This window comes from Struthio camelus, chromosome 3, assembly GCF_040807025.1.
Source record: "Struthio camelus isolate bStrCam1 chromosome 3, bStrCam1.hap1, whole genome shotgun sequence".
In the NCBI taxonomy this organism is placed as follows: domain Eukaryota; kingdom Metazoa; phylum Chordata; class Aves; order Struthioniformes; family Struthionidae; genus Struthio; species Struthio camelus.
In genome coordinates, this window is record NC_090944.1 from 61,410,208 (window position 1) to 61,436,107 (window position 25,900).

At 42.4% G+C, this 25,900-nt stretch overlaps 1 protein-coding gene across 2 annotated transcripts; it reads left to right on the top strand.

The window, feature by feature from the left end:
* Positions 1-17,456: 17,456 nt before the first annotated feature.
* On the top strand, positions 17,457-25,879 carry CCN6 (cellular communication network factor 6). 2 transcript variants are annotated; one of them, XM_068938087.1, is made up of 6 exons: positions 17,457-17,882; positions 18,066-18,120; positions 21,420-21,714; positions 22,119-22,361; positions 24,490-24,683; positions 25,104-25,879. In XM_068938087.1, coding segments are annotated over exons 1-6 (1,071 nt in total). In that variant the 5' UTR covers positions 17,457-17,880; the 3' UTR covers positions 25,386-25,879. The 2 variants fall into 2 exon arrangements, with proteins under 2 accessions (XP_068794188.1, XP_068794187.1); XM_068938086.1 differs by having other exon boundaries at positions 17,457-18,120.
* The last annotated feature ends 21 nt before the right edge of the window (positions 25,880-25,900 follow it).

Here is a 25,900-nt window from a genome sequence, read left to right on the forward strand (position 1 = left end):
TGTACTTTTTGTTTCTGTTTTCTGTTGGTCTAGTTGCACAAGTGTTTAGTGGGTATTTCCTTGTGTCAGGAGACACCAATTTAATATTTACTCCATTCCATGTTATTCAAAAATCTGCATTAGGGAATATATTGAAGATAAGAGTCAAATTTTCCCAGTTGAATCCAACTGGATAGACAGTAAACTGCTTTTTTTCTGAATGCTCTCAGACATAGTTAAAATCTGAAACGCTACATATACTAAGTACTCTAAGTACTTCCAATAGCAATACCAAGCTTGTCTCCCCTCCAAAAAAGAAAAATGCAAAAAAGAAAAAGGAAAGTTTTGAGTTCTTCAGGAGTTTTCATAAAAACTGCGAGCTTTTTTGTTGATTACAAACGATCTGTCTCTGCAGGCTTACATGACAAATCGTATGGGATGCCAAGTCCCAAAATTTATCAGAAGTCTTGTGATATTTGGGGCTTTTTCTGAAAGTCTCAGTTTCCGTGATTAAACAATTCCTTGACAATCTTGGTGTTCACTTTTGGAAAAAGTTTGTAGCCCTTTGGCTGCGGAGCAGACGCCTGAGAACAGAAATCTCGAGATTTAGTAAACAGAAAAATAACAAAAATGTTTGTGATGATTGTTTTATGATGTGCTTTTCAAAACAGCTTTATTAGTTTTGAGGTTTGTGCCGCGACTGCTGAGCACTTCAATTTGCCAGTATCGACTCGTGCCTGCGAGGGTGCAGCTCTTCCCCCCTGCACGCTGCCATGGGACCATTGCTCCTGGTGGGGACACGTTTCCGAGGCTGAAGAGCTTCTGCTCCAAAGAGCCTGAAGGCCCAAACCTGGAGCCAATGCGCAGGAGTGGATTTTGTCATTTTTCGAAGGAAGGACTAAAACTGGCGTGTTGGCTTTTTACTGAAATGTCAAGAAAAGCCATTGTTGCTCCCCAGCTCACGTTCCCCACAGTGTTTCTGGGGCTCCCAGGGCCTGGCCCGGGCAGGGGGCCAAGGCGGGGCACAGGCCACTTCCCGGAGGCCCTCGTGGCCACCTCACACCCTCCCTGGCTGTGCTGCTCCAAGTCCCTTTGGGAACAGCCAGGAGAAATGTTGGAGCTGCCTGAAGGCTGGGAGAAGGCTCCTGCCCCTGAGGTGTAGGCAAGGATAAGCCAGGGTTGGGGAGAGGGGAGTTAAAGGGAAGAAATCCTGTCCTCCCTTCGTCCATGTCAGAAATGGTGAAGGTCTCAGAGGAAAAACCGCTACTGGATTTTCTGGCTTTTTTTGATTCTTTTAAAAATCTTTGTCCAGAGACAGAGGATGTGGAATTAAACTTGAGCGTCTGGGTTTTCCTTGGACAACTCCAGCTGCTGCCCAGGGCCCAGAAGACAGAAGCAGAGGAGAGCACCGTTTGCTCTGTGTGTCACTGGTGCGGCTAACGCTGTGATAGAGATCTGGTGAACCCAAAGCATGATCTTCATCTTAACCACTGAGTTTGAACATATACTAGATAAAAGGCCTTGTATATGTGGGCCATTCAGTATTTATGAGATCTGATACAAGAGTCAGGGCTGAGGGAGGAAAGGCAAAAAACTGGAATAGTTTTTATGTTTAAAAAAGCTAATTCTTCCAATGTATGTTATCATATCTATACCACAAAATATCTCCTAACATCCAACACCTCTTGCAGTAGTTTTTTTTTCTTTTGAAACCATAGCGATGGTCTCAATAGAGAAACCTCTATAGCTGAAACTAAATTAAATGTATTTCTATTCTTAGCAAAATTAGCACACCATTGACTACATCTTTTCCCAGATTGCCACTGGTCAGAGGAACAGCTCATTTCATTAACCTATTTCCACTATGAAAATCCATTTATTGTTAATATTGTTAATATTTCTTGTCTCCCAACACATTCGGAACTTCCTCCTTCTTTCCTTACTCAGCTCCTGAACATCTCTCTAATGCAAATATCATAAAAGCCTCTTTCCTGTCTAACTCAGATAGAACACAGCAATCTGCTGAATCAACAGAAGTACGTACTTTTCTTCTATAAATTCCCCCAAAGAGAAGCCCCTGGTTGCTGTGCCTCCAGCTGGCGCCGTCTGAAGCCCAGGATTTCTTTACATGGGGACAGGAAAGCCTCTTGCCCAGGCATAGGACCAACAGTGTCTCTGAGCGACGCCTGCAGGTGGACCCAGCTCCCTGGACTGTTCCCTGGCCGATCAAGCATGATGGCACCAAGGTTTCCGGCATGAGACCAGTCAAAGCCATGGCACGTATGTGTTATGAATGGCAAAATCACATGGTGATGTTTCCAGCTGACCATTGGCATTGATTTTTGTGGCAGATACCACCATTTGCAGCAGGTCAGAGGAAAGGAGTAGGTGGGAGCTGAAGGTTTTAGCTAATCCTTCCCCTAAGAGGGGCAGGGTCAGGGCTCTGTGTTTGCTCCCTCCTTTCCTACATCTGGATTCCCTCTGAAACTCTGAATAACAACCATAAAAATACAGCAGGGAGCAGGGAGCTTGCCAGCCACAGCCCTGCCAGGGGGCTGCCTGCTCAACCTTGGCCCCCGCCGCCTCCTGCCCTTCCTGTACCTGCCTTGGGCTCTACTCTCTCGTTGGGGCTGCAGGCATTTTTCTGATGTGACATGCTATATGGCACAGCAACAATCTGGCTTGAAACCGGCAAAGAAAAGGCAACTCGTCATCCAGCAACAACAGCCTCTGAGCTGGCACGCTTCCACGCATTACCCTTGTAAAAAGCACATTTCTACCCCTTGACAGCATCAACCAGCAGTTACTCAGGTAGTGGCTAAATAGCTCTTTTCTAGGATCAAAATGTTCAAACCCGAGTTTCCTCCACCCCGGTGTTGGAGAGCAGGATCTCCCAGCGTGCAGGCACAGTCTGTGTCAGCTGTCCTGTCCTTCTCCATTAGCCAAGGCCAGCAGGAGTCCATCTGCAAATCGTTGTTGTAAACTTGCCAGCCCGAACCATATTAATGCTGCCTGTGTGACGAACAATTAGGCCTCAAAGCACAATGGAAAAATGTCCCTTTGTGAGTGTTGACTATTGAGCCCGGCTGCTCTGGGGCGGGAAAGGCAATGTTTGCGTCGGTGCACCCGTTCTGCCTTCTCCTCTCCTACCTACCAATGCTTGTTTCGTGAGTGAGAAGCGGCGCTGTGCAGAATAGCGTGGTTGCTAGAAAAGTCTCCCTGGTAAGAGCTGCCCTTCCTCCGCCTCCTTCCTGACCCAAATTCTCAGTCCCCATTAGGTGACACTGAAGCAGCTGCTGCTATAAAAAGAAGGCAGAAATCCGCTTAAAGCTTCAGTGGTGGCCTCTCAGAGCCGCAACCCTCCAAGAATATCGCAGCAAAGCCATCTTCACATTTGTTATGTTGTTTTTTTCCTGGTTGTCAGAATATGATATCTGCTCTGTTTGGCATTTCCAAAATGGCATTAGCTGCCCTAGAAGTGAGAAATGCTGGACATGCAGTGACTCTCTGCTGTCTCCTGCCACACATCCCACCTTCTGCGGAAATAACAATTTCTGCAGTGCAAAAGATCTTGGCAGAACACAAAGGGGACTACAAAACATGACCTCCCCCCCCCCCCCAATTCAGCCCAGTTGCCCTCTCCAACCTCCTATCCCTCCAGTGAAAGAGGGCAATGGTTCCTAGAGCTGCTACCACACTTTAGCCAGACAAAATCGCCAGCCTCAGAAACACAGGCTTTTAAAGTCTCCTGCCAGCCTAGCCAAGTCAGGCACCTGCGAGCACCTGGGCAAAACCAGGCGACAGTGATAACGACAGTCAGGTCCAACCCCTGATCACCAAGTGACAACAGCTAGCGGAGAGCAATCACTAACCAGCCTCCCCTTGCTGCTCCTGTGTGTACGAATCCCACTATTTGGCTGGTTGATTCCCTCGCCCTCTTTTACTGTCTCTGCACTTTGGTCACTTCTTTGCTCACCAAAAGCCCCCAGAGACAAGAGAAAAAAAATTGACTTTTTATTTCCTCTGCTAATTTCAGGGAAGATTAGTTTACCTGAAAAATGGTAACAAAGTAATTCGGAAAATTCCCAGTCTAGGAAGCAGTGACCTGCTCCTTTGGAAGTGCTGCTGCTGGCCATGGCCAGCCTGTGCTGGGGCCCTTTGGGGGATGGAGGCAGTCGGGCAATACTGCAGGGCACTTCTGCTTCGGGCTCCTGGGAAACAGCTTGCTCTCAGCTTCTTCTCGGAGGAGGTGGGGGGCAGATGCCGAGTTTGGGAAAAACCTGTAGCAGCTTTTTGTTATGTTACTGTTTTTCCAATAAATGCCGTGTTGCTTTGACCCCTTAAGCAGTGATTGTCCAAGTCCTTGGCAGCGATGCAAGTACATGGGCTGCTAGCAGCGCTGCTTCACTCATGGTTTCTAATTTACTGATGTGTCCCAAGTAAAAGGAGAGGAGAAAAAGAACAACAAAGAAAACATGACTCAGACACATTCCTCTGCCTTCCATCTCCCTCTTAAGGAAAGAGAACTTTTCTCAGAGGAAAAAACACAGCACTTGGAAAAAAGCTGCAGCTTACATGGCCTTCCATTTTATGGTGCAGCTGATGTATACGTGCTGGGGCAGGAGCTCACTCCATCAAAGAGCAAGCGTGAGTTAAAACATAAGACGAAGATAAAAGGGCTAGATGAAGAAACACCAGTAATAAGCAAATGAGAAGGCAAATATCATAAAAGGAGATGTGACAGATCTCGTGGTCTGTGAAAGAGAAGACGAATGAGAGAACTCCTTGTGGCCTATACATAAATACCCGGGACACATTCAGAGAGAAGTTAGTATGGCAATATTGAAAAGGAATAACATAGTCAAGCGGCTGGAAATTCAGGTTAGGAACAAGGCAGGCCGAGGACATGCGTTGGAATTACTTACTCAGGGGAAGAGAGGTTCTCAGATATAGTCTGGATACTTTGCAGGCAGAAATGCTGTAGGTCAACAAGAAGCTTCTGCGCTCACCTCAGGATTTATCTGACTCAAATTAAAGGTCTGAGTGAGGTTTGATGTCAGGATGTAGGATTCTCAGAGATTTTGAACACTGGGTCATGCTTCAGGGCATAAATCAGAAGGGATTCCCTTGCCCCTTCCTTGTGTTCGTCGCTGCACAGCTGGACATGTATGATATGAGCAACATGATGGAGCTGGGCATATCTGCACCTCTCTCAAATGTCAGTTCTTGATGAGACTCAATTAATCTGAGTGTTTAAGAACAATTCCTATCTTCTCCTTTCATAGGGACAAAAGTTACAGGTCACAAATAGCTTTTGATGCCACTGAATGCCTCAGCTTCTCATCTGTCTAATCAAGATTCAATTCCTCTGCCATTTTTAGTAGTTTTCTCCAATTTTCTGTGCTTGTCAGGTCAGGCTCCAGCCCTGCAAATACTTAGGCACAAACACATTAAAGAGCCCCTCTGCACAACTGGTCTGTGCAGATGAAAGCACGTCCTGAACTCCTTGAAGAATTGGGGCCAGAGGTCCTGGAAGGCAGAAGCTCTCAGCTCTCTTTTTAATTTCAGCTTTCTTTTTAATTTCAGCTAAACCTTAGGCACCCCTATGGCATGATGAAAATACTAACAATTGGTATTCCATGTTGTTTATCTTCCTGCATTTTGTGTATTTTTCTAAATGTTATAGAGCTGTATTGATATTCAGGAGAAGTGTGTATTTTTCTAAACGTTATAGAGCTGTATTGATATTCAGGAGAAGTGCAACAAACACTGTTTATTATCCAAGCGCAGTAATTTTGCCTATCAGAAGGAAAGTAACGAAAGAAAATACAACCAGACACTTTGATAGCATCACAGCCATCTGCAGAAGGCTAAGAGAACTGCAGCACCGCTGCTGCTGAGAACTGCTCCAGCCATCAGTGACAACTCAGCAGTGTCCTGGGGGCTTGCCCTGATTTCACACCAGGCATAAATGGGTCTCTGATCCCAATGGGCCTCTTACGCCATGCACTTACTCCTTTTCTGTTGTGGCTAGTGATTTTAGGTCTCAGGTTGATGCTCTGAGAGATTGGGGTAAACTAGGCTTTTTAAAATACAGATTGCTTTAAAGAAGTATCCATTAGATGCTCCAAATCATTTATCACCTTTGAAAAGGCAAGTGGAGATCTCCTGCCTTGCTTAGCTCTGTGCTGCCATGGCAACTCCGTCTGCAGGAGCCCAGCTAGATATTTTAAAGGTATATTTGGTACTTTCATGAGACCTACATAGGACTGACAGTCATGTAGACACATGTTCAGTGTGCACCTCAGGACAGAAGTTGGTGACTGCCAGATTACCACAAAACTGGCTGAATATAGTGATTTTTAATGTCAGTAGTTTTTCCTGATTTAATGCATAGTAAGAGATAGATTCTACTTTACATCCTATTAGGAAGTGGTGCAGGGAAACACCATCAGGCATGTTTTATACCCAGAGGCTACTTCTGTACTAGTAATAAAACAGATCAGAGACCGTTCCCTGGCCCTGGGGCAGGCTCGCACAGCATAACTCATATCTGTACTGCTCAATTCACTTATGCCCCAAAACTGGATCAGTGTCTCTATCCTACCTACTAGGAGGGGTTCCTGAGCCGTGCTATCTCCTGAACTGGGGCTGGGGCTATTTGCAAGAGGGTGAACAGCAGGAGGTCTGTCCGTCACTGGGAAAAGATCCCGACTGGTCAAATGCTTTGAACAAACACCTCGAGACCTTGTGAGTTGTGCATGGAGCTCAGGTGTTACAATCCATACGCTCACTACCTGTTTAAGTTAGATAGTGTGACTACACCGCCTGTACTGGCATGTCTTTGTGTCCCCCTGCTCCAGCTGCCTCCCTGGCTGGGCTAAGGCCATGCCATGCACACTTGTGTATGAATAATGCAAATGCTAAGTGGGACTGTTGAGATTTTTCATTGACATCTGATCTTTACCCCTCTGTACCTGTGTAGATACATCCTCTGGGATTTGCGTGCTAATTTTTCTAAGACAGTGCGTTTGCCCGTGGCAAAGGGCTGGAGCGCACGCTCTGCAGTCTCTCAACTTCAGCTTCTTGCTACTGTTACAACTCAGGCTCGGCATCAGACATCGCTCATTCATGCAGGTTGGCCCCAGGACCTCTCCCAGTACACTAGGACCTTGCCTTGAATCACACACATGACTCAGGAAAGGATTTTTGCATGGATTCTCCCTTATTTTTGTCAGACTGCAGCTGCAGTTGGAGCAGGAACAAGGTTCTCTGAGACGTTTTGAAAGAGTTCTTCATGTCTGTTGTTGTAGGCAAAGAATTTTTGGGGCTGGAAAATCTCTCAAGTGCACACTAGATATGGGCTTTTCCTGTCATTTCTGATATTAGTATAGAAAACACATGGCATTATCTGCAGTGGCTTCCTTCAGCTGCCTGCTGACTTTCACAGAGGAAGTTTGCCTACGTTTTGACATCACAGTAAGAGTTATAGCATGAAACCGCACAAGAATATGCAGGAAGAGTGAAAGCTCCCCACTGCGAATACATCAACTTTTCCAAAAAATCCTAGTTCCAACAGAGTATTTGAGGGAGTGTCTTCTTCCATTGTCTGCAGCTGCAATAACATCTTGAATAAGCAGTTTCTAAAACCTGCCTTTCATATTTTCATGACAAAAAAGATCCAGTTGTTAGTTTAACTAAACTGACCTGGCTTTCATGAAAGCAACCACTTGGGGCTAGATGAGTAATGTGAATGCATTCATCATTGTCAGAGGTTTGAATCAGAGTGGTGATATTTGGCTCACATTTCTGAGGCTAGAACTGTTTCCTTCCCCTATGTGCTCCATGTTCAGAAACACTCTGTTAAGTCCCTTTTTTCTTTTGGAGCCCTGTGCATGTTAAGGAAGGAGTTGGTAGGTGTTGTTCTGTGTGCAGCCGTGGCACGAAGGTTTGCTGGGTAGGTTTGCAGCTAATTTCTCCAGTGATTCGACACAGAGCCCTGAGCACTCTGATGGGCAACTCCTCAAATTGCCCCTCACACAGGACAAGGAACCAAAAGCACTTTTTAAGGTCACCCAGACCATGGGCTGGCCATGACCACATGTGCTGTCCTTGTGGCAGGCTGTACTCTCTCTATAGCACTTGTGTGATGCCAACCCCAGAGTCCCAGAATCACAGAGAGCAAGGCCAGAAGGGATTATTAAATTCTCTAAGCACATCTAAGTGTTCAGCTTTACACTGCACCCAGTCACCCAAGCTTTGGGTGCCACTATTTGTGTTCTGGAAAAGCAGTCCTACCAGAAAGATGCCTAGACCTGAAAGCTGCGCCTCTCCAACCAGATGTCATCCTGAGCTCCCTTTATGGTCACTAGGGAGAAAATAGTACTGGGACGTGATTCATCTCCTCCTGAGGATGAAGGGTCCATCTGACCAAATGAACCTCACCTTAAAAGTGCTTATTGCTCTCCAGACGTGGCAACAGTTGCTAGCTCTCACGTATCCTGTAGACATGGAAGGACATCAAGGTGAATCTCACCCAAAAAAGGCAGAGATCCATCACTTCCCTTACTATATTGTGTTATAATTCATCCCCCATCAAGTATTTGTACCTAATTAGAATTTATCTGACTTGAGATGCTAACCACTGAGTCTTCTTAGCTTTATCTTTGTTAAGTTAAAAGGTCTTTTAGCATCTTGTTCTTTGCCACCCATGAGACTCCCTCTGTAACCCAGACAAACATACATGAAAAATGATCTGTTAGTCTTAAGTGAAAAAGAACGCAACCCTTTTCCCTTAAAAAGAATAACCCTTTCCTTTATGTGAGAAGATACCCATAGAACAAGGATGATGCCATGACTGAATCTAGTTTACACCTGTGGAGAGAAGGGCTCAGAAACAGGAGCACAACCTTGAGCTCAGGGTATCTGGATGGGACCCTGTATTAACTGGACTCCTGCGGAAACGTCAGTCACTGCTGGTTTCTGAACTCCTTTAGAAAAGCAAACAAATATTTGGCTGAAATCAGAAACCAAGCAGCTGCTGTCATTTTTTTCTTCTTATATTAAACAATGGTTTAATTAAAAAAAAATTCCAACAGATGGCAGGACCGTACCTAATATAAGATAGAGCACTTTTATAACAAATTTAAGGTGGTCTGTAAGAGATTGAAAAAATAAGAATTCATGACTCTTTTGGTGATATATAAGAAAACCCTCACATCCCTTCTTGCTTTTAATTTCATGGGAAAAGTTTTTTTAAAGATTTTCCTAATTTCTTGTTAGCTTAGCAGTGTCAGATCAGAACTGCATTATCCAGAGGCCTCGTGGGTATCTGTGCAAGGTTATTATGTGTTTTCTCACATAACCAAGGGGACAGGAGTTGCATCTTTAACTCGGCCATCTTTCCTCTCAAGTGCTGGCCAGCTGTGGAGGTGCTAGGTGCAGAGCCTCAGCTCCTCAGCCCAGGCGTGACAGGGGGTGCCTGTGGCCTCACAGCAGTCCAGACCCATCAGTTGGCTGTTCCCCTCTCTGCCTTTGCCTAGCGCTGGCCCCCAGCAAGAGCAAATGGTGGAGAAAGAAAGGAGGAAGCGAGGAGGAATTTGGAGCTGCCCCCAGGGAAGGTGCAATGGGTCATGCAGATCCTAAGTAATGAACGACTGCCAGACTCTGAAATTACTGAAGAAGCTGCCAGCTTTCAGCCTCAAGCTCTGGTGAATGGAGGGACAGGGCTGGGAGGTGAGCACCTGCAGCATGCCAGGCCCACTGCTGGCCCTGTGAAGACTCTGACTGCAGGAGCTTCCACATTTCTCTTTCTTTCCCCTTTCCCTTTTGAATTCTTCTGTTTTTACTTTCTGCCACTGCATCATCCCATCAACAGTCAACGCATGGCTTCCACAGCACATGGAGCCAGAACTACCACATAGTGAGGCAACAAAGAAAGACAAAAATAAAAAACAAAAAAAGTGAGGCAGCATCTCTGAGACCCAAACTCTGCAGAAAAAAATAGGGAGACTTTTGTAGCTACCAGGAGATTGTGACTCATTTATAGAAAATGCAAGTGAAATAATTGTTTCTGCAAAATATGAGTGAGTCTTGGATCTGAGACACATTATCCACATGTTTGTTTGAGATCTTCTGTGGGTCTTTCCAGAGTTCACTGAGCCGGGCACAATCATTCAGTTAGAAGACTTCTGCCTTAACCGGCTTCTCAGGTTTTTTTTCCCTTCCATAGGACAAATGAGCTGACCCCTGCCTGCCATCTCTCCTCATTACTTCAGCGCAGTGGTGATGGACACATTATTCGGAATGAAGCTTTGGGATGAAGTAAATGGACACAGCTGTGCAACAGAGGTGGTTATTTTCATTTCCCTTGATGATTTACAAGGAATTCTGCTGTAGGCACTAAAAAGAAAGGGTAACTATGAAACTGAAATGCTGGGGTGGTTAGCCTACCACAAGAACGCTGCAAAATTTTCTCGCAAGCCAGACAAGCTTGCAGAATCTCTGGAGAGTTTAACTGATGTGGGGTTTTGCTTGGAAATTTTGTAGATTTTGATGCTTTTGATACAGAGGAAACTGAAAAGAAACTGAAAGGGGCTGCTTAAACTGAGTTTCCCATGGATTTGTGCGCTTTCTCATACACATGCTGAGGTGAGATCCTTTAGAAAAATTAAGAAATTTCACACTATTCTCGATACTTTTACAATAAGGAAGTATGGAATTTCTCTCATGCATACTTCTCCACTTTTTAAGTTTGAGAGACACACCTAAGGACTGGGGCAGGAACTCTTCTATGCCTTCTCTGACATCATCTCTTACAAAAGCCTGAAGAAGGCTGTCATGACTTTTGTGAGCCCTGGACCTTGCCCAGCTCTCATGCACCCACCCAAGCATTTGCTCTTTGGGCTTTCTAACACCAGTTCCCCAGTTGCTGCTATTTTTAATCAAGACATCCAATGAAGGAGAAAATCCTACCAGCCCTGAAGCTTGGAGCAGTTTCCTCACATCAGAGAGGAGAGGAGAGGAGAGGAGAGGAGAGGAGAGGAGAGGAGAGGAGAGGAGAGGAGAGGAGAGGAGAGGAGAGAGGAGAGCAGAGGAGAGGAGAGGAGAAGAGAGGAGTTGAGGTGGCTGTACCAGCTGGAAGGAGAGGAGGTTGGTGCAGCCTCCCTTTCCCTTGCCAGGTTGCTCTCATGCCCCAAGCCTTGGGACATTTGCCATGAGAAATGAGCACCTGATCCAGCCAGTGCCCTATAGGCTAATGGACTTCCTTGGATCCATGGAGAACACTATATACATTCTCTATAGGCCAAAGAGCTGAGCTTGTCTTTCAAATGACCTTGTGCCAAAATAAATCTGGAGATAGCAGTAGGAACTTATCAATATTTAGGTGGGACATTTTTTTAAACATATTTGGACAAAAAATGGTGGGACATATTTGGAACAAAAAAAAATCCTCAGCTGATGGTTTGGGAAAAAAACACAACTCTTTTTCTGTGTCTCTCCCATGCCCTCCCCTCAAGGAAGGTTTGGGTAAGACCTTGGCGGGGATCTTATTTTCATTTCCAGCGGGAATGTTTTTTAGCTGGCACACAAACTACATGTGTAAATAGTACAGGAGTTTGGGAAGCTGCTCTACTATTTCCTCTTATAATTAACAATGGAAACCTTTTGAGAATCATATGAGCCTCTGTGGAAGTTTGCATGTCTCCTGAAATGCAGGAGTAGCCGCCATGCTCAAATATTTATTTTGATGGTGCTTCTCCACTGAGAAGCAGCTGTCTGCGTGCTCTGCAAAGCATACACGCCCAGCCTCATTAACCAGCGGCTGGGGGAGAAAGGTAGCCAAGGCTGGAACTGGCAGGTTCACTACTCTACAGAGCCTGACTATGATGAGGAAAGCTGCTTTGCGAATATTATTTTGGCTGATCTGAGTTTATTCTGTCACAGTAAATTCAGCCTCAAATTAAAAAGAGAAAGGAGAACCACTGCACTGTGTACAGAAATGGCAAATTTCAGCATCTAATAGGTTAGCTCAGCCTACTAACACTTTTCTGTCTTGCTTGGTGGGTCGTCAATTTGTCTTAATTTTTATCGTTGCTTCCACCTTCATTGTTCCTGGGCTGTACTTTATAGTCTGTGCCTTTCTGAATTTGTTGCACAGCGTCTGCCCCACAAAGCTGGGCAGAGTGCAGAGTAATCTCGTTTAGCATGTATACTTTCCAAAGGTCTGCCAACAGGAAAAATAAAAGCTAAGCCTGTTTTTGCTGACAATATATTCAACAATTCTGAGACTTTCTTTTTGCACGTGGTTGATGGTCATGGAAAGATAAGAAACATTTCAGCCATGTGTCCTTGGGATACATGCACTTTATGGCATCTTTTCGGAGTCTAAGGCTCATTAGAGGACAACAGGATATAGACACCTACCTGCCTATGTCAATTTTGAAAACGAGATTTAGATATGTTAAATCAGTGTCTAAATATCTTCATGAATTGAGTAGCTTGTTTTGGTTCTGAGAAGCTTTATATATTAGTTTGGATGTAGATAACAACTGAAATAAATAGAAACAGATGCATGCTATGGGGGGCACATTATAGCTCCCCTTTGTATGTTGCATTTTGTTTCTCTGAGAGTCATCTTATGGACTTGCTCAAGCACTCGGACTTGCTGAGGCGGATATGAAGGATAAGGTGAATTTCTTTCTCTGTGGCAATATCCCCATGATCTGTAACAGTGCCTGAGAGAAGTTCGTTATTCACCTCTGTGAAAAAAAAGTGCTATATTGGAGAAGCTCCAGGAGAACGGGTACAGAGCATTTTCAAGTAGGACTCATTTCTGAAGCCCAATTTGAAAAGAAACACAAGTGGCCCATATTTACAAAAGTTGAACACTTGGCCAGCAGAGAAGAGAGGCACCTCACAGCTTAAGAGCTTGGTGGTGGCAGACAGAGTCTTCTCTGCAAAGGCCACCCTGCCTCAGTGACCCAGATGGGAATCTTACGTGGTGGCTTCATTGCACATTTGAGCACTGCTGAGCGCAAGACTTGAGACATATCATTCTGCCTGGGAACAAACTCTACCACCGCCAGGAGTGAGATGTGCCTCAGTATGGCCAAACTGCCATTAATAGCATGCATAGTCCTTGGTGAAACAGATTGGTGTTTTTGGAGTAGGACTGTTCTGAAAAAGGCGGTTTCTTTGCAAAGCCCAAGTGAGCAAACAGCACACAGGAAAACACCAAAGCTGAGGCAAGGGTAGTATACTGTCTCATAATATGCTTGCTTCTTTTTATTTACCTGCTTATTTTTGTGAGCAAAGAGACAAAAACGGTAGGTTTGACTGACTGAAACAGAGAAGTCTTTTTGCACAAAGAATGAGAAAACTGAACAAAGTGTTATAATCTTGTTGCCAAAAGGTGAACCCCTAGCTCTGCTGTGCGTGTCCAGGACTGACACCCAGTGATTACGACAGGATGAACCCAGCCCTGACTTAGAGAGATATTGTAACAATAACTCCATCAAGCCCAGTAGGAGTCTAATATTGAAAATGTTGGTTCATTACGAATATCAACGATGAGCACTTCTGCCATTTTGTCTAAGGTAAGGTATTATTTTAGAATAAATAATTATATTCATTTATGGTTCTATATCCTGTGATTTAAGGACTTTTCCAGTGCTGACTTTTATGACAATGGATTTAAACAGCATGTTTCACAGATGGGAAGATGATTTTCACCACCATTGAAATGGATGCTGTAGGTAGGATCACTGAATATAGAACCAAATTACATTTCTCCTCAGGGTAGTATGAGAATGGCACCAAATAGCAGAGCAAGTTTAGTTCAGGAAATAAATGATGCTTTATGCAATCAAAACCGCAGGGGAGATTTAGCAAGAGGGATGCATACAGACAAATTATTGTTGAGTCTGGACATAGCATTAATAACATTAATTTTTAAGTTGTGCAGTTGTGCACTAAAGATCTACAGGAGAGGAAAAGGGCATACAGCCTTCATTTATTTAAATCAGAGTCAGTACTACTAGAAACACAGATGCCGATACTATGTCAAAGCATTGGTGCATTATTCATGTAAAGGAGTCAGTAATGCCATTTGTGTGAACCTATGGCTCCATATTAAATACACTCAGGGTTCAACTTTGCAGGTACTGCAAGCTTCAGAGAGCCAAGCTCAATTAATGTATTCGTTAATGAGAGGCAATGAAGGCGTATTACTCCTTTCGAGAGCTGAGTCCTAGTAGCTACCTTACTTTGGATATCAGCCGAAACTGGATGTTCAGACCCACTTACTTACAAACTTGTCTTGCTCATCAGAGAATCTTGCAGGTTTCTCTGTCTTTTCTATACCAGTGTTAGGCAACATATCCATTTTCTTTTTTTAATCATGTTATCCAACCCCCTGCAAACACAAAGTTCACAATACTAATTACTCCCTGAGTTTTTGTTAAATATTGCTCAGTCAAGGCAACTTCTCAATACGCCACCTGGGTTGAAATAAGACTGCAACATCAAAGCTTATCACGTGTCAATCTTTGACAATAGCTTTTGGTCATAAATGCAAGTGTTCTGGGGAAAAAAAATTGATTAAACGTCAACAAATTTGTTTCTGCTTTACAGCTCCTTTCCCAACACCTGCCTGCTTGAGTCCAGGCTAAGGATTTGAAAGCTGTGTGTAGAATGACCATACTCTGCATGACCTGTGTTTCAGTATTTTAAAGCTGTCTTGAGATAATCTAAAGCTTTTATGTCATTAAAAATAAATTGCAATATATTTCAGAAAAGGGCCTTGTTTGTCTAAGTCTAAGCTTTCATTTAGGACTAGGCAAACACACTGACCTAAACCAACAGTTTATTTCATTAATGTCTGACTGCAGTCAGGCACGAGGGCTGTACCACTGCTCATCATGTTAGCATCCGCGTAGACCACTAACGATGTGGGAGTCCTTATACCGGTTGTATGAGCTATGCGGAAGAATGCAGGCCCTGTTTTCAGTGGTCACGTTGATGTTTTCACAAGGGCAGTGAGAAGGTAAAGCATACAACTAAAAGGTGGAAAGAACAGACCTGTAGAAAGGAATGAATCCTGAGGAGACAAAAAATCCCTCAAATTCTTAAGCACCAGGTACCAACAAACATGCAGATCTCTAAAATAGCTGGTGAAGCAATCTAGAACTGAGAACTGCAGAGGCAGAAGACTGAAGAGGAAAGATGAGAATAGCAAGGAGGGAGGTGATGGAGATTGCTTCTGGCTGAGGAGAGAACACTGATTCCTGTACCCTAAAGTCACCCATCTCTCCTAATGGGCAGTTAATGAGGTCAATTAATAGGTCATCTACTTATCAGTACTGAAAGCAAAACCTTCCTCCCTTTTCATTTCTGTGCACCCAGGGAAAGAAATGGATTGCTGTTAAAGAGAAGTGAGTAAACGTTTACTTTCACTAAGACTATATGAATGTGCTCTACAGTGAGAGGGCACAGAGAAGGCATGTTACTGATACCACTGCTGCAGGAAAGGCAGATGTTCCCAGATGTGTACCCTGGTGTGTTCACATTCACAAGAATGGAAGCCAGGATGTCATGCCTTCTAGCCCTGCCCTACAGAGCAGCCCCACTTCAACTGGAAGCGAGGGGCCAGTCCGGGGGAGACAAAGCAGCTAGAAAGGTGCAACATGTGGCTCTTCAGGACTTTAAAGGAGCCTTGAAACCATAAGGAAAACATGTGCATGCCCAACCTCTGCATAGGTCAAAAAAAGCACTGTAGTACTGGTCACTTGCCTCAGACCCACTGAGAGGTACTTAAGAATTTCCTAACAGGACTATGGCATGAGCCAGATTTTTGCACTGATCTTCAGGGGAAGGCTCCAGACTGTCTGGAAGACTTTTTTCCCCCTATCATTTTGGCTATCTTTTATTGAAGAACGAAGTATTGCTCACCCTGACCCCCAAGGGAGACTTGCTCCTAGCAGCAAGCCCTTCCTGGATTGAAGCAGCATGCTGGTTGCTTTGCACACATGGGCAGCCATCTAACCACTTCAAATCACATTTTAATGTGTTTACACTGCCAGAATATCTTCTTCAGGGAGGAATCTTTCTCTCAGCCTTCCCAACCCCAACATTTTCTATCAGCTAGTGCTTATTTTCAGTCGTACTCATTAGGCAAAAGATGAACCTCAAACCCCAGATTCAAAGTCTCACCCTCTCATCCTGAAAATGCCGTGCTCTCCAGGTGAATTCCAACACAAGACACCATATAAAACAAATGAATAATCCTACAGGAGCATCCCTCTCCAGTTTCCCAAGACCTGGGACCGTGACCCACCACAGATCAGTTTTTGCCAGCTCACACAGAACGTTCCCAGCCCTGCCCTGGCCAAATGAGTTTTATTTCTGGGGTAAAAAGACAAACAACATGTTTCAAAAGAATGTTGTGTGTTCCCCTGCAGTCCTAGGAGAAGGGGTGTTGGATGTCCTCTTCCTCTTCTCTTCCTCACTTCTGCTAGGTGAGAGAGTACTGGGTCTACAGGAGAAAGAGCTGCACCTGGGACCTCAGACAGCCGGAATGGCTCATTATTATCAGGTTGCCCAGAAAAGTTGTTCAGTCTCCATTCTTGCAGATCTTCGAGACCTCACTGGACAAAGCACTGAGCTACTTGGCCTGATCCTGTCACTGACCCTGCTTGAGCTGGGGTTGAACTAGAGACTTCCTGGGGTCCCTTCCAGCCTCAATTATCTTCTCACCCTATGAAAGGAGCTGTGTTTTGAAACTACGTAGAAGAGATTTCTGAAAGTAACAGAAACCTAGATGCTATGTTCACAAGCTTTTAATGAGAAACACAAGGTCTGGATCAGACCTGATTTTCACTGATATACATTCAGAGTAACATCACTGCAGTTAACTGATCTGGAGCATCCACTTGATACCTAGGTATTGTTTTGTCTTTATAACAAAGTATGTGACAAAGTGGATGTGCTAAAGAAGAGCAGCTATTCAATAACGTACAGCTTACTGATTAAGAGCTTAAAAGTACAGTTCAGGGTTCACTTGTAACTACAGACAGAATTTGGTTCTCTAAGTCTGGGAGCAAAACAGAGTTGCTGAGACTGGATTTGATTCCACCCTCGCACCACTGCCTCTGTCCACACACAAGCTGCTGTGTGAGTCTGGTCCTTGGTAGTAGTAGACAGCATCCTTCAATAACTCTTAAACTTCACTGTGGGTGACTGAGGACAAATGCAAAGTAAGAGTGTTCCCTAGGGTACCACCAACATCACTGCTGCAGGGGTGGAGATCTCTCATCCTGGAGACCCTCATTTGTCAACCTAAGAATCAGGCATGTCATCCTGATCGCATTACAGGAGGAAAGCTGGAGATTTCAACAGCCTTGTGTTTTAAGCAGGGTGGCATTGCAGTAAGACAAGGTACACGCTTCAGGGAAAAGCATATTATAATTTCGGTTCCTTCATTAGTTGGGTTCCCATTGAAAGAAACATGAGGGTTTGGCTCCTCATGGAAAGGAACAGTGTAAAATATGCATTATCATTTTACACGCTACAGTAACTTTCTCTTTCCCTATTTAGAGAATATGTACAGAAGGTGTTAATTCTTATCATACTGCTACAATACATTAAAACTTCTGGAAAATGCTGCAAAATACATGTTTTTGGGGCTCTGCCCTGCCGATTTCAGAAATTCCTAGTATATGGACTTGAATACAAGTTAAAAATAACACCACATTTTCAGCAGCAAAATTCTAAGAATCAGATGCTCACCCCACCCAACCTCAGTTAAGTCCGGAAGAATCCGCAGAAGCAACTGGATGGGATCAAGCAGAGCGTGAAAACCTGTATTCCAAAGCAGGATAGAGAAAAGAAGATCACTTGAAAATGTCAGTGTGAAGCTGGTTCTGTATGAAACGGAGAATTTCAAGTGTGAATGTGTGTATGTGTTCGTGCATGTGCTGAGGAAAGTAGGGTTGGCAAGGGAGACACAGGAGAGCTTTGTGTTCAGTGCTTACTCTGACACAGCTCAGCCTGTTCCCTATCTCTCAGTTTCACTTCTGAATGTGCAGGAACATGCGGTGGCTCCTTTTTCCCACTATCTTCATCATCTCTTGTATGCAACAGGTAAGTTCATTAAAAAGAAGAAAAAGATTTCTCCCTTCCTCACTCTCTCCAGGTTTAAAGTTTTTATTTGCTTAATGACCAAAAAAAAAAAAAAAGAGAGAGAGAAGCAAAATCCTCATAAAGAATAAGAAGCCATTCACTACTCCTGAGTAAACTTCATTTGCAGCTTATATACGGCATCAGTCCTGATTCTGGTATTTTTTTTTCCTCTTTAATCTGTGTATTAATACAATTCTGTTGAAAAAAAGTGTTAGAGAAGCTTAAATTCTCAGTGACCTTGTCTTTTTTGTTTTAAATTTAAGCACAAATGACTGTCTGATGCAGTAAAAGAAAGTAACCATCTTGTCCCTGCTCATATTCCAGATATATATACACTGATCTGACTTCAGGCTTGTTTTACAAATTAGAAAGGTGACTGGGCTGTGTTGTTTTGTCTCTTGTGAGACAATTTTAAGTGGTAGCTTTTGCTAAAGGTATTTCTGTGTCAACGACCAATTTCATTATTTATTTTCTTAACAATTTAATTAATCTTCTTCTTCTTTTGAAAATATGCTTTACAAAGCACAGTATTTTTCCTGCACTAGAGATCAAGATGAATATCAAAAGGAGAATATTCAAATGACAATCTATTTCTGATAACTTTCTTTCAGAATATTTAAAGCTAGACTAAGATAACAGAACATAAATAATAATACATTGCCTACTTTTGCTATTTATTTATGCCATACAGACCTTGCTCCATCTTAAAAATGCAAGAAAACAAACAAAAAGCACGTGAAAGGTTGCTGCACAATGGTGTGCTTTCCTTATCTGCCCATACAGGAAAAGTATGCAGTGGGCTTGTGTGATGTGGATAGCTTTGATATAAAAACTTTGGGAAGTAAGAATTTGAAAATATTTGGCCTGTAAACTTTATAGGCAGACTTTAAATGTTCATCATACCTTACAGATTTTTGAAAAATTTTCAGGTAGACTGAGTTATTCGATAATTCCACCGTTAAAATTATCAGATGTTCCCCTGACTGTTATTTTTCTTCCTGGGAAACTTTGTAGACTCACATCGGTAGGTTGGCATCTTTTCTTAAAAAAAAAAAGGGAAGTCAAAAAGGTTGCTTATGTAGAATTCTATAGGTTTAAGTACATTTTAATTTGTAATACAAATTGAAACTTAACGGTCAAAACACACATATTATTTCCTGCTATACACATCCATTTTGAAATAAGGTATCTGATCTAGGCCTCATAGCCTCATATAGCTGGCATATGGCCAAATCTGTAATAATATTAGTTTCGTTAAAAAAAAAAAAAAAGACCTAGCAACAAGAGAGTGAGTTACCTCATGCAATTAGGCTTGAATGCTGCTAACTGCATAGGAACACCTGTTTTCCACATATCCTGTCTCCAGAACCAGCCGTTAAGAAGCTTTATGCAAAGTGCATGCGTTCAACAAATCAACATTATAGTTTATATGAAAAGCTTAGCTGCTTAGAATACACTTAAGTACGCATAAGTTAGTGGTTCCTGTATTATTACTGCATTCTAGTAGAACGGATTAGAAGAAATCATCAGCAAATGATTAAATTAATGACTAACAAAATAACACATTTATGAAACTATATTCTGTGTACTGCACAGAATACAAGATGACATGGTTTAATATTTAGTTATTATATGAAGTGCCTCTGTGAACGAACACGTATCTTAAAAATCATTCAGCCAAAGGAACTTGAAAGCTACAACTTTGGAGCTTCATAAGTAGTTGTGGATTAAGATGTCATAAGTACAGTTGTAAAGGACCATAAAAATTGAAATTAGAGGTAGAGAAAAAACCTTCTAAAAAGTCATTTGCAGCCTGCAATGAGGCCAGCTCAGTTATGCTGCAAGAGCTTTCATTTGATATAACATGAAATGCTGAATTCTGCAGATTCTTCTAGTTTGCCAGTTGACTTGAAAGGAACAAACAAATATGACCTCCCCTCCAACTTTCTCTCATTGTCGCTGTGCAAGGCTGTTTTAAAGAACAGCAGAGCCTTGCAGTTTGGAAGAATGGAGATAAACTGATAGCGGGGGCTTTGTGTGCCCAGAAAAACGTAGAAAATATTTTTTTTTCTGCAAGCTAGATGGTGGCAATGGCACCTGACAAGGGACTGGATCTTGTCTTTCCCTCTTGCTTTTCGGGCAGTCAGAGCTGCTAGACCTTCCAAGCTCCCAAGTCTTACACTGTACTAGCAACCAAGCATTGTCCCGTCAAGCCCCCACCCCTTAGCTACAGAACCATCCATCCAGATGAATAAGAATCTCAAGGTCTACACTTCTGCTGAAATCAGCATTACAATATTTAATGCTAAGATCTAAACTGTTTCTATGTTTTAGAAGTAATTCTTCAAAACAAGAGACAGAATATACCCCTCTCAAAGAAATCCTTTCACGCTCTGTGCAGACTCAACCTTCCCCCATGCCTCAAAAAACAAACCATCAAGAACTACTTAAGGCTTTCTTATTAAAAAACAAAACAAAGCAAAGCAAAACAAAACATGATTTCTGAGACAACGTGGAAGCAGTAAATTCAGGCTACATCTTGTCTTTCTACTGCTGATACCAATCAATTTCTGAGACACCTCTTTCCCCCTGTAAGCCCTGGATTCAAAGAACACTTACTCATGCAAACAGATAAACTCCAGGAACAGACTTAAGCTCACCGCAACTACTAGCATCTCTTACTACGGGCAGAATTCAATTTTTGCAGCTAGTACAAGACAATTTGTAAATGATATAGTACTCCTTTCCAAACAGCTACTCAGATTTTTGAGGAAAAATAACGCTGAAAGACATTATTTTAAAAGACTTTTGCCATCAAAAGTGACACAAAGGATAGCAGTTGGCTATCAAATAGCAGGAGGAGCCCAAAGCTAATTAACTTGATAGAAGGTTCTTATGAAAGAAGTGTTAAAATAAATCTGCCATCTATTTTAAACTCTTTTCCAAAACCTTGTAAAACCTTTAACTCTATTACAGGTTTTGCTCCATAGAAGGAAAAAGAAAGACCAGTGAACTGTTTTTCAGATAAACAGTAGATCAGACTCATCATTGAAATGACACTTCAATGTATTAAAGTTACTGACGACATCAGTCTCCTACCTAAACCTCACAACGTGTTTCCTTTGTGGATCTTGTGAGCTTATGGAAAATGTCTTAGTGGCTCCATGAAACTTCACACTTTCTTCCATCCCAACTCTTTTTTATGGTATTACAGCTATGCATAATGTATTCAGCTCTCAAAAAATCCCACTCTATGTAAGTTTTCCTTCAGAGCACAAGCCCACAGCCTGCAAGGAGTGAAGCCTGGAGCAAAACCTTCAGAAACCAGTGAAGTCCACCAGCGAAAGGAGTTTTGTCACTGGCCATGCAGATGCCCGCTCGTGCCAACCTGCACCCCTGGGGTAAGCTTGGTAAAAGATGGTTGTGGCTGTTGTAAGGTCTGTGCCAAGCAGTCTGGAGAGACCTGTAATGAAGCAGACATCTGTGACCCCCACAAAGGTCTCTACTGCGACTACTCTGAAGACAAGCCTAAGTATGAAACAGGCGTGTGCGCATGTAAGTAAGCTGCTCTTTCATATTCTCTTTTTGAAATCCAGCAGGGTGGGACCACACAGGTGAATGGTTTCGAAGCTATGTGACTTATACAAATTTAGAAATCCTATTGTTCAGTCAGAGAACCGGAGACCAGGGCAGGGGCTATATTTGAACTTACTTGCTTATGCATCAGTGAAACCAGTTCACTGTGCATAACCTTGTTATTTGCAGACATGTTTATGACTGATTTAAAGTTAAGCAGCTGAAGCTATCACTGGGCACAGGTAAAAAAGACGTACTTGAACTACTAAGAACTTGAAGCTGTGAAAGCAGAAAACTCAGTACATGATAGTCATATTTTAGCACTCTGTAAGCAGAAACTATGCACTCATAATGTGTTAGTAACTGTTGTTTACCATTTGCAGATCTGGTAGCTGTAGGATGTGAGCTCAATGGAGTTTATTATCTTAATGGGCAGACCTTCCAACCTAACCCTCTTTATAAGTGCCTGTGTGTCAGTGGTGCAATTGGATGTACACCTGTATTCATCCCGAAATTAGCAGCAAGTCCCTGCACCAGGGTCCCGGGCAGAAAGAAGTCTGGACAATCCATCTGCAGCCCTGGACAGCACAAGCAACTTCAATCAACAAATTACAGACTCATGTCAGGTGTGCCTGAATAGACTGGTAAACTTTCCTGCAGATGAGGCTCATTTAATTCAGTATTCCAGCTTGTTGAGGACAGAAGGGTAGGAGAAGGTGCTTGATCATCCACTCATTCCTCTCCCTTCTCCACCAGCCAGGCTGACAGCCTGCACTGGCAGTCTCTTAATTCTCCCTCAAGGCCATTGCCAGGCTGACTGGTCTGTCCCAATAACCCCTCATTCTCTTAGCTCACAGACTCTTTTCTCCAAGCCTGGATGGATATGAAAAGCGAAAAGCCTTTCGGCTTTTGCTGTAAGGGAACTGGCCAAAGCAATCTTCAATCCATCTTTTTGCAGATTTTTACTGCTCATCGGAATAGACTAATCAGAGTGTCAGCGTGCAGATGTTTGGAAAACTAGGAGCTTCCTTGCTTCTTTTGTGGTGGGGAGTCTTGGTTATCATGAATCCAAATTAGCATGTTGCAGGCCTCTTCTTTCAGTAGAAAGCAGAAAATAATGAAGATTGCCGCAGCTGCTTCCCTTGATTGGTCAAAAAAGTTCAGGTCACTGAAAGGACAAAGGTCCCCTCCATTTCTTCTCTATTCAGTCTGATCAAAAAGATACAGCAGTTTACATATGCAACACTGCTAGGATCAGCTCATAATCCCGTTAGCCTTATTCTTGCTCTGCAGCTAAAACTGTAGTTCCCTTATCACCCTAAGAAAGCATCACTGCCAGAAGCAGCTATCTTGGCCCTTCCTGACGCAACCACCTGCTCTGTGCTGCCTCCTTCCCTGTGCACTTGCAAGCATTTACATGGTGAGACTACTCTTCAGTAACACTAATGTGGGCACAAGAAACAGCAGAGCCCTTCTTCAGGTCATACAGACTCTCTTAACTGTTCCTTCTCCAAGATGCAGGTGATGGAGAAGGGCAGCTAACCAGGCCAGTACACTCAAATGGACCAGAGGCATGCCTCTTCCAGTGAGATTCCCAGAGCTAGCATGAACTGAGCTACAAAAACACAATATGGAATGTCTGCGCCAATGGAGGTGCTTGAAAACAGCAGACAACCTGAAAAATGAGGAACCAGACACGTGCAGTCCTCCCTGTCCCCCAAATATTTTGAAGCATAAACTTCATTTTCATCCTATTCCCCCTCTAAAGAAAAGTACCTTGAAATATTGTTTCAAAATGAGGCCTTCCCCCTTCCCATTCCCAGTATGGCAAAAGTAAATTAGTGTAAAGTTGTGCATGACTTGCATGAATGGTTCAATAGACTAACACCTATTTTGAAAGTCGTCTTTTTTTTGCTGGTGCGGACAACAACTGCTAAGTTTTATTTTACTTCACTGCTCTTGCTTTGTTTTCCTGCTTTCTTTGTGCATTCTATTTACCTAATTTATATAAATAGGAATGTAGGTAGATCATATTTTAAAAAATGTGCTAAGTATAAACAACTATTTAACTTCATTTTATTTGTTACAGATATGTGACAGGCTAAATTTTAGTCTGCTTGCTGCAATGAGATCTTTAAATTGCTGTCTACCTTCCAGGTACCCTTGTAATTCTGCCTGTGCTCTTTAAATGCACAGATTCAAGTCTTTTTATTTTTATTTTTTGCAGAATTTCACCACCAACTTTTGCACTACTTACAATTTTAAGTTTTTTTTTTTTTAAATATGCCCAACCTAATAAAAGCTCTAATCCATCAGAAAATAGGCCTTTTGGTGATATCTGGAAATGACTGGAGAAATGTTTTCTCCTCAGTACAAAATCTAAAGCCTTCACAGTATCTACTAACAATCTGCTATGTTTTCAACATCCATTTTCAAGCTGTGCTTGGCCTAAGCTAATTTTCAGTCTCTTCCCACATTTCATAAAAATTTCTCAAAAAACTTACCACATAACATTAAACCGGAGGCTCATACAACACATGCAATTTCATAATCCTTCCTGGGGTCTGAATATCCAGTGTCAGTTAATTTAACGGGAAGTCAGTGCCAAAACTCTTTTATAGCTCTGCTTGTGCCTCATCTTTAGATTTACCTACAAAAGCATCTTCATGAACAGAAATCAAATGCTTATGCTTTCATTTTCAATTAATCCTTTTGGGGCTGTTTCACTGCGTAAATTATATATTGCTGTCTTAGCTTACAGAAACTTACCGCTAGTTTTGAAGAAAAAGTGCCTAATACAGGCAACTGCTTGGACACCCTGTTCCAGGACCTGTGGCATAGGCATATCCAGTAGAGTGACCAACGAAAACAGTAATTGTGAAATGAGAAAAGAAAAGAGATTATGCTTCATTCAGCCTTGTCAGACTAATATATTGAAGACGATAAAGGTACTTTCTAACATGAAATGACTTCCTAATAAAAAATGGAAATATTAGAAGTAGTGCAAAAATTGATGTTTTAGCAATACTTACTAATATAAAATGACTTTTTTTTAAACAGTCATACAAAATGACACTTCTCCTTTTTGTACAAACGTTCCTGAAACACAAGATTCAGTCTTATCTTAAGCTTTCTGTAGTACACTACAGAAGTGCAATTTCAAGCAAAACAATAGTGTGTACTGAAATAAAAGGGCTGCTAGTGCTGACCAGGAAATATTTTCTATTTGTTGGCTGTTAAAGAAAAATAAGACAGCTTCTAGAAGGGGTAATTTTCAAGATGTGTTTATGTAAACTGCAATTTTTTTTTTATATGTGCTGTTTTCCATCTGTAAAAACCTCAGGCTTTTCTTTGTTTTTATATTAAAGATTCCAAAAGGAAAAACATGTCAACCGACATTCCAGCTTCCTACAGCAGAGAAACTAATCTTCTCCGGATGTTCAACCACACAAAGCTACCAACTAACTTTCTGTGGGGTGTGTTCGGACAAGAGATGTTGCATACCCAGCAAGTCCAAAATGATCACTATACAGTTTGAGTGTCCCAATGAAGGCTCCTTCCAGTGGAAGATGATGTGGATTACATCTTGTGTATGTCAGAGGATTTGCAGTGATCCAAGAGATATATTTTCTGAACTCAAGATTTTATAAGGAGTTACATCATTGACAGCAATAGTTGCAAGGGTGACAGCACATTCACATCCTGAAGCCTTCTGCAATCTTCATAGTGAAACTACATGTGTGAATATTCATTTGTTAAATACCAACTGCAAAATGCATATAAGAGCACATCTTTAATTTAAACTTTTTTTTAATATGGGGGAAATACATTCTTGAGAAGTATGTATATGCTATTAGTACTGTCAGAACAAGAGCTTTTGTAATTAAAAGGAAAAAAAAAGCACAGCAAGACAGCTTTGTACCCTACTGTAACATGCACTGCCCAAATGACAAGTACATGTAAATTCACAGATGCTGTAAATAACCTATCAGAAAAAGACTTTTTAATCTGTAATACCTCATCTACCATCCTTGATTATCAATGTAACATTTACAACTATGCATCTGCAAGGCTCAAACACATCAGTGCTGTTTCAAACACACAAAAAGTTAATTTAAAGCGCTGACTGCTTTTTTGCAGCAATTAATCTTTCTCTAGTGCTATG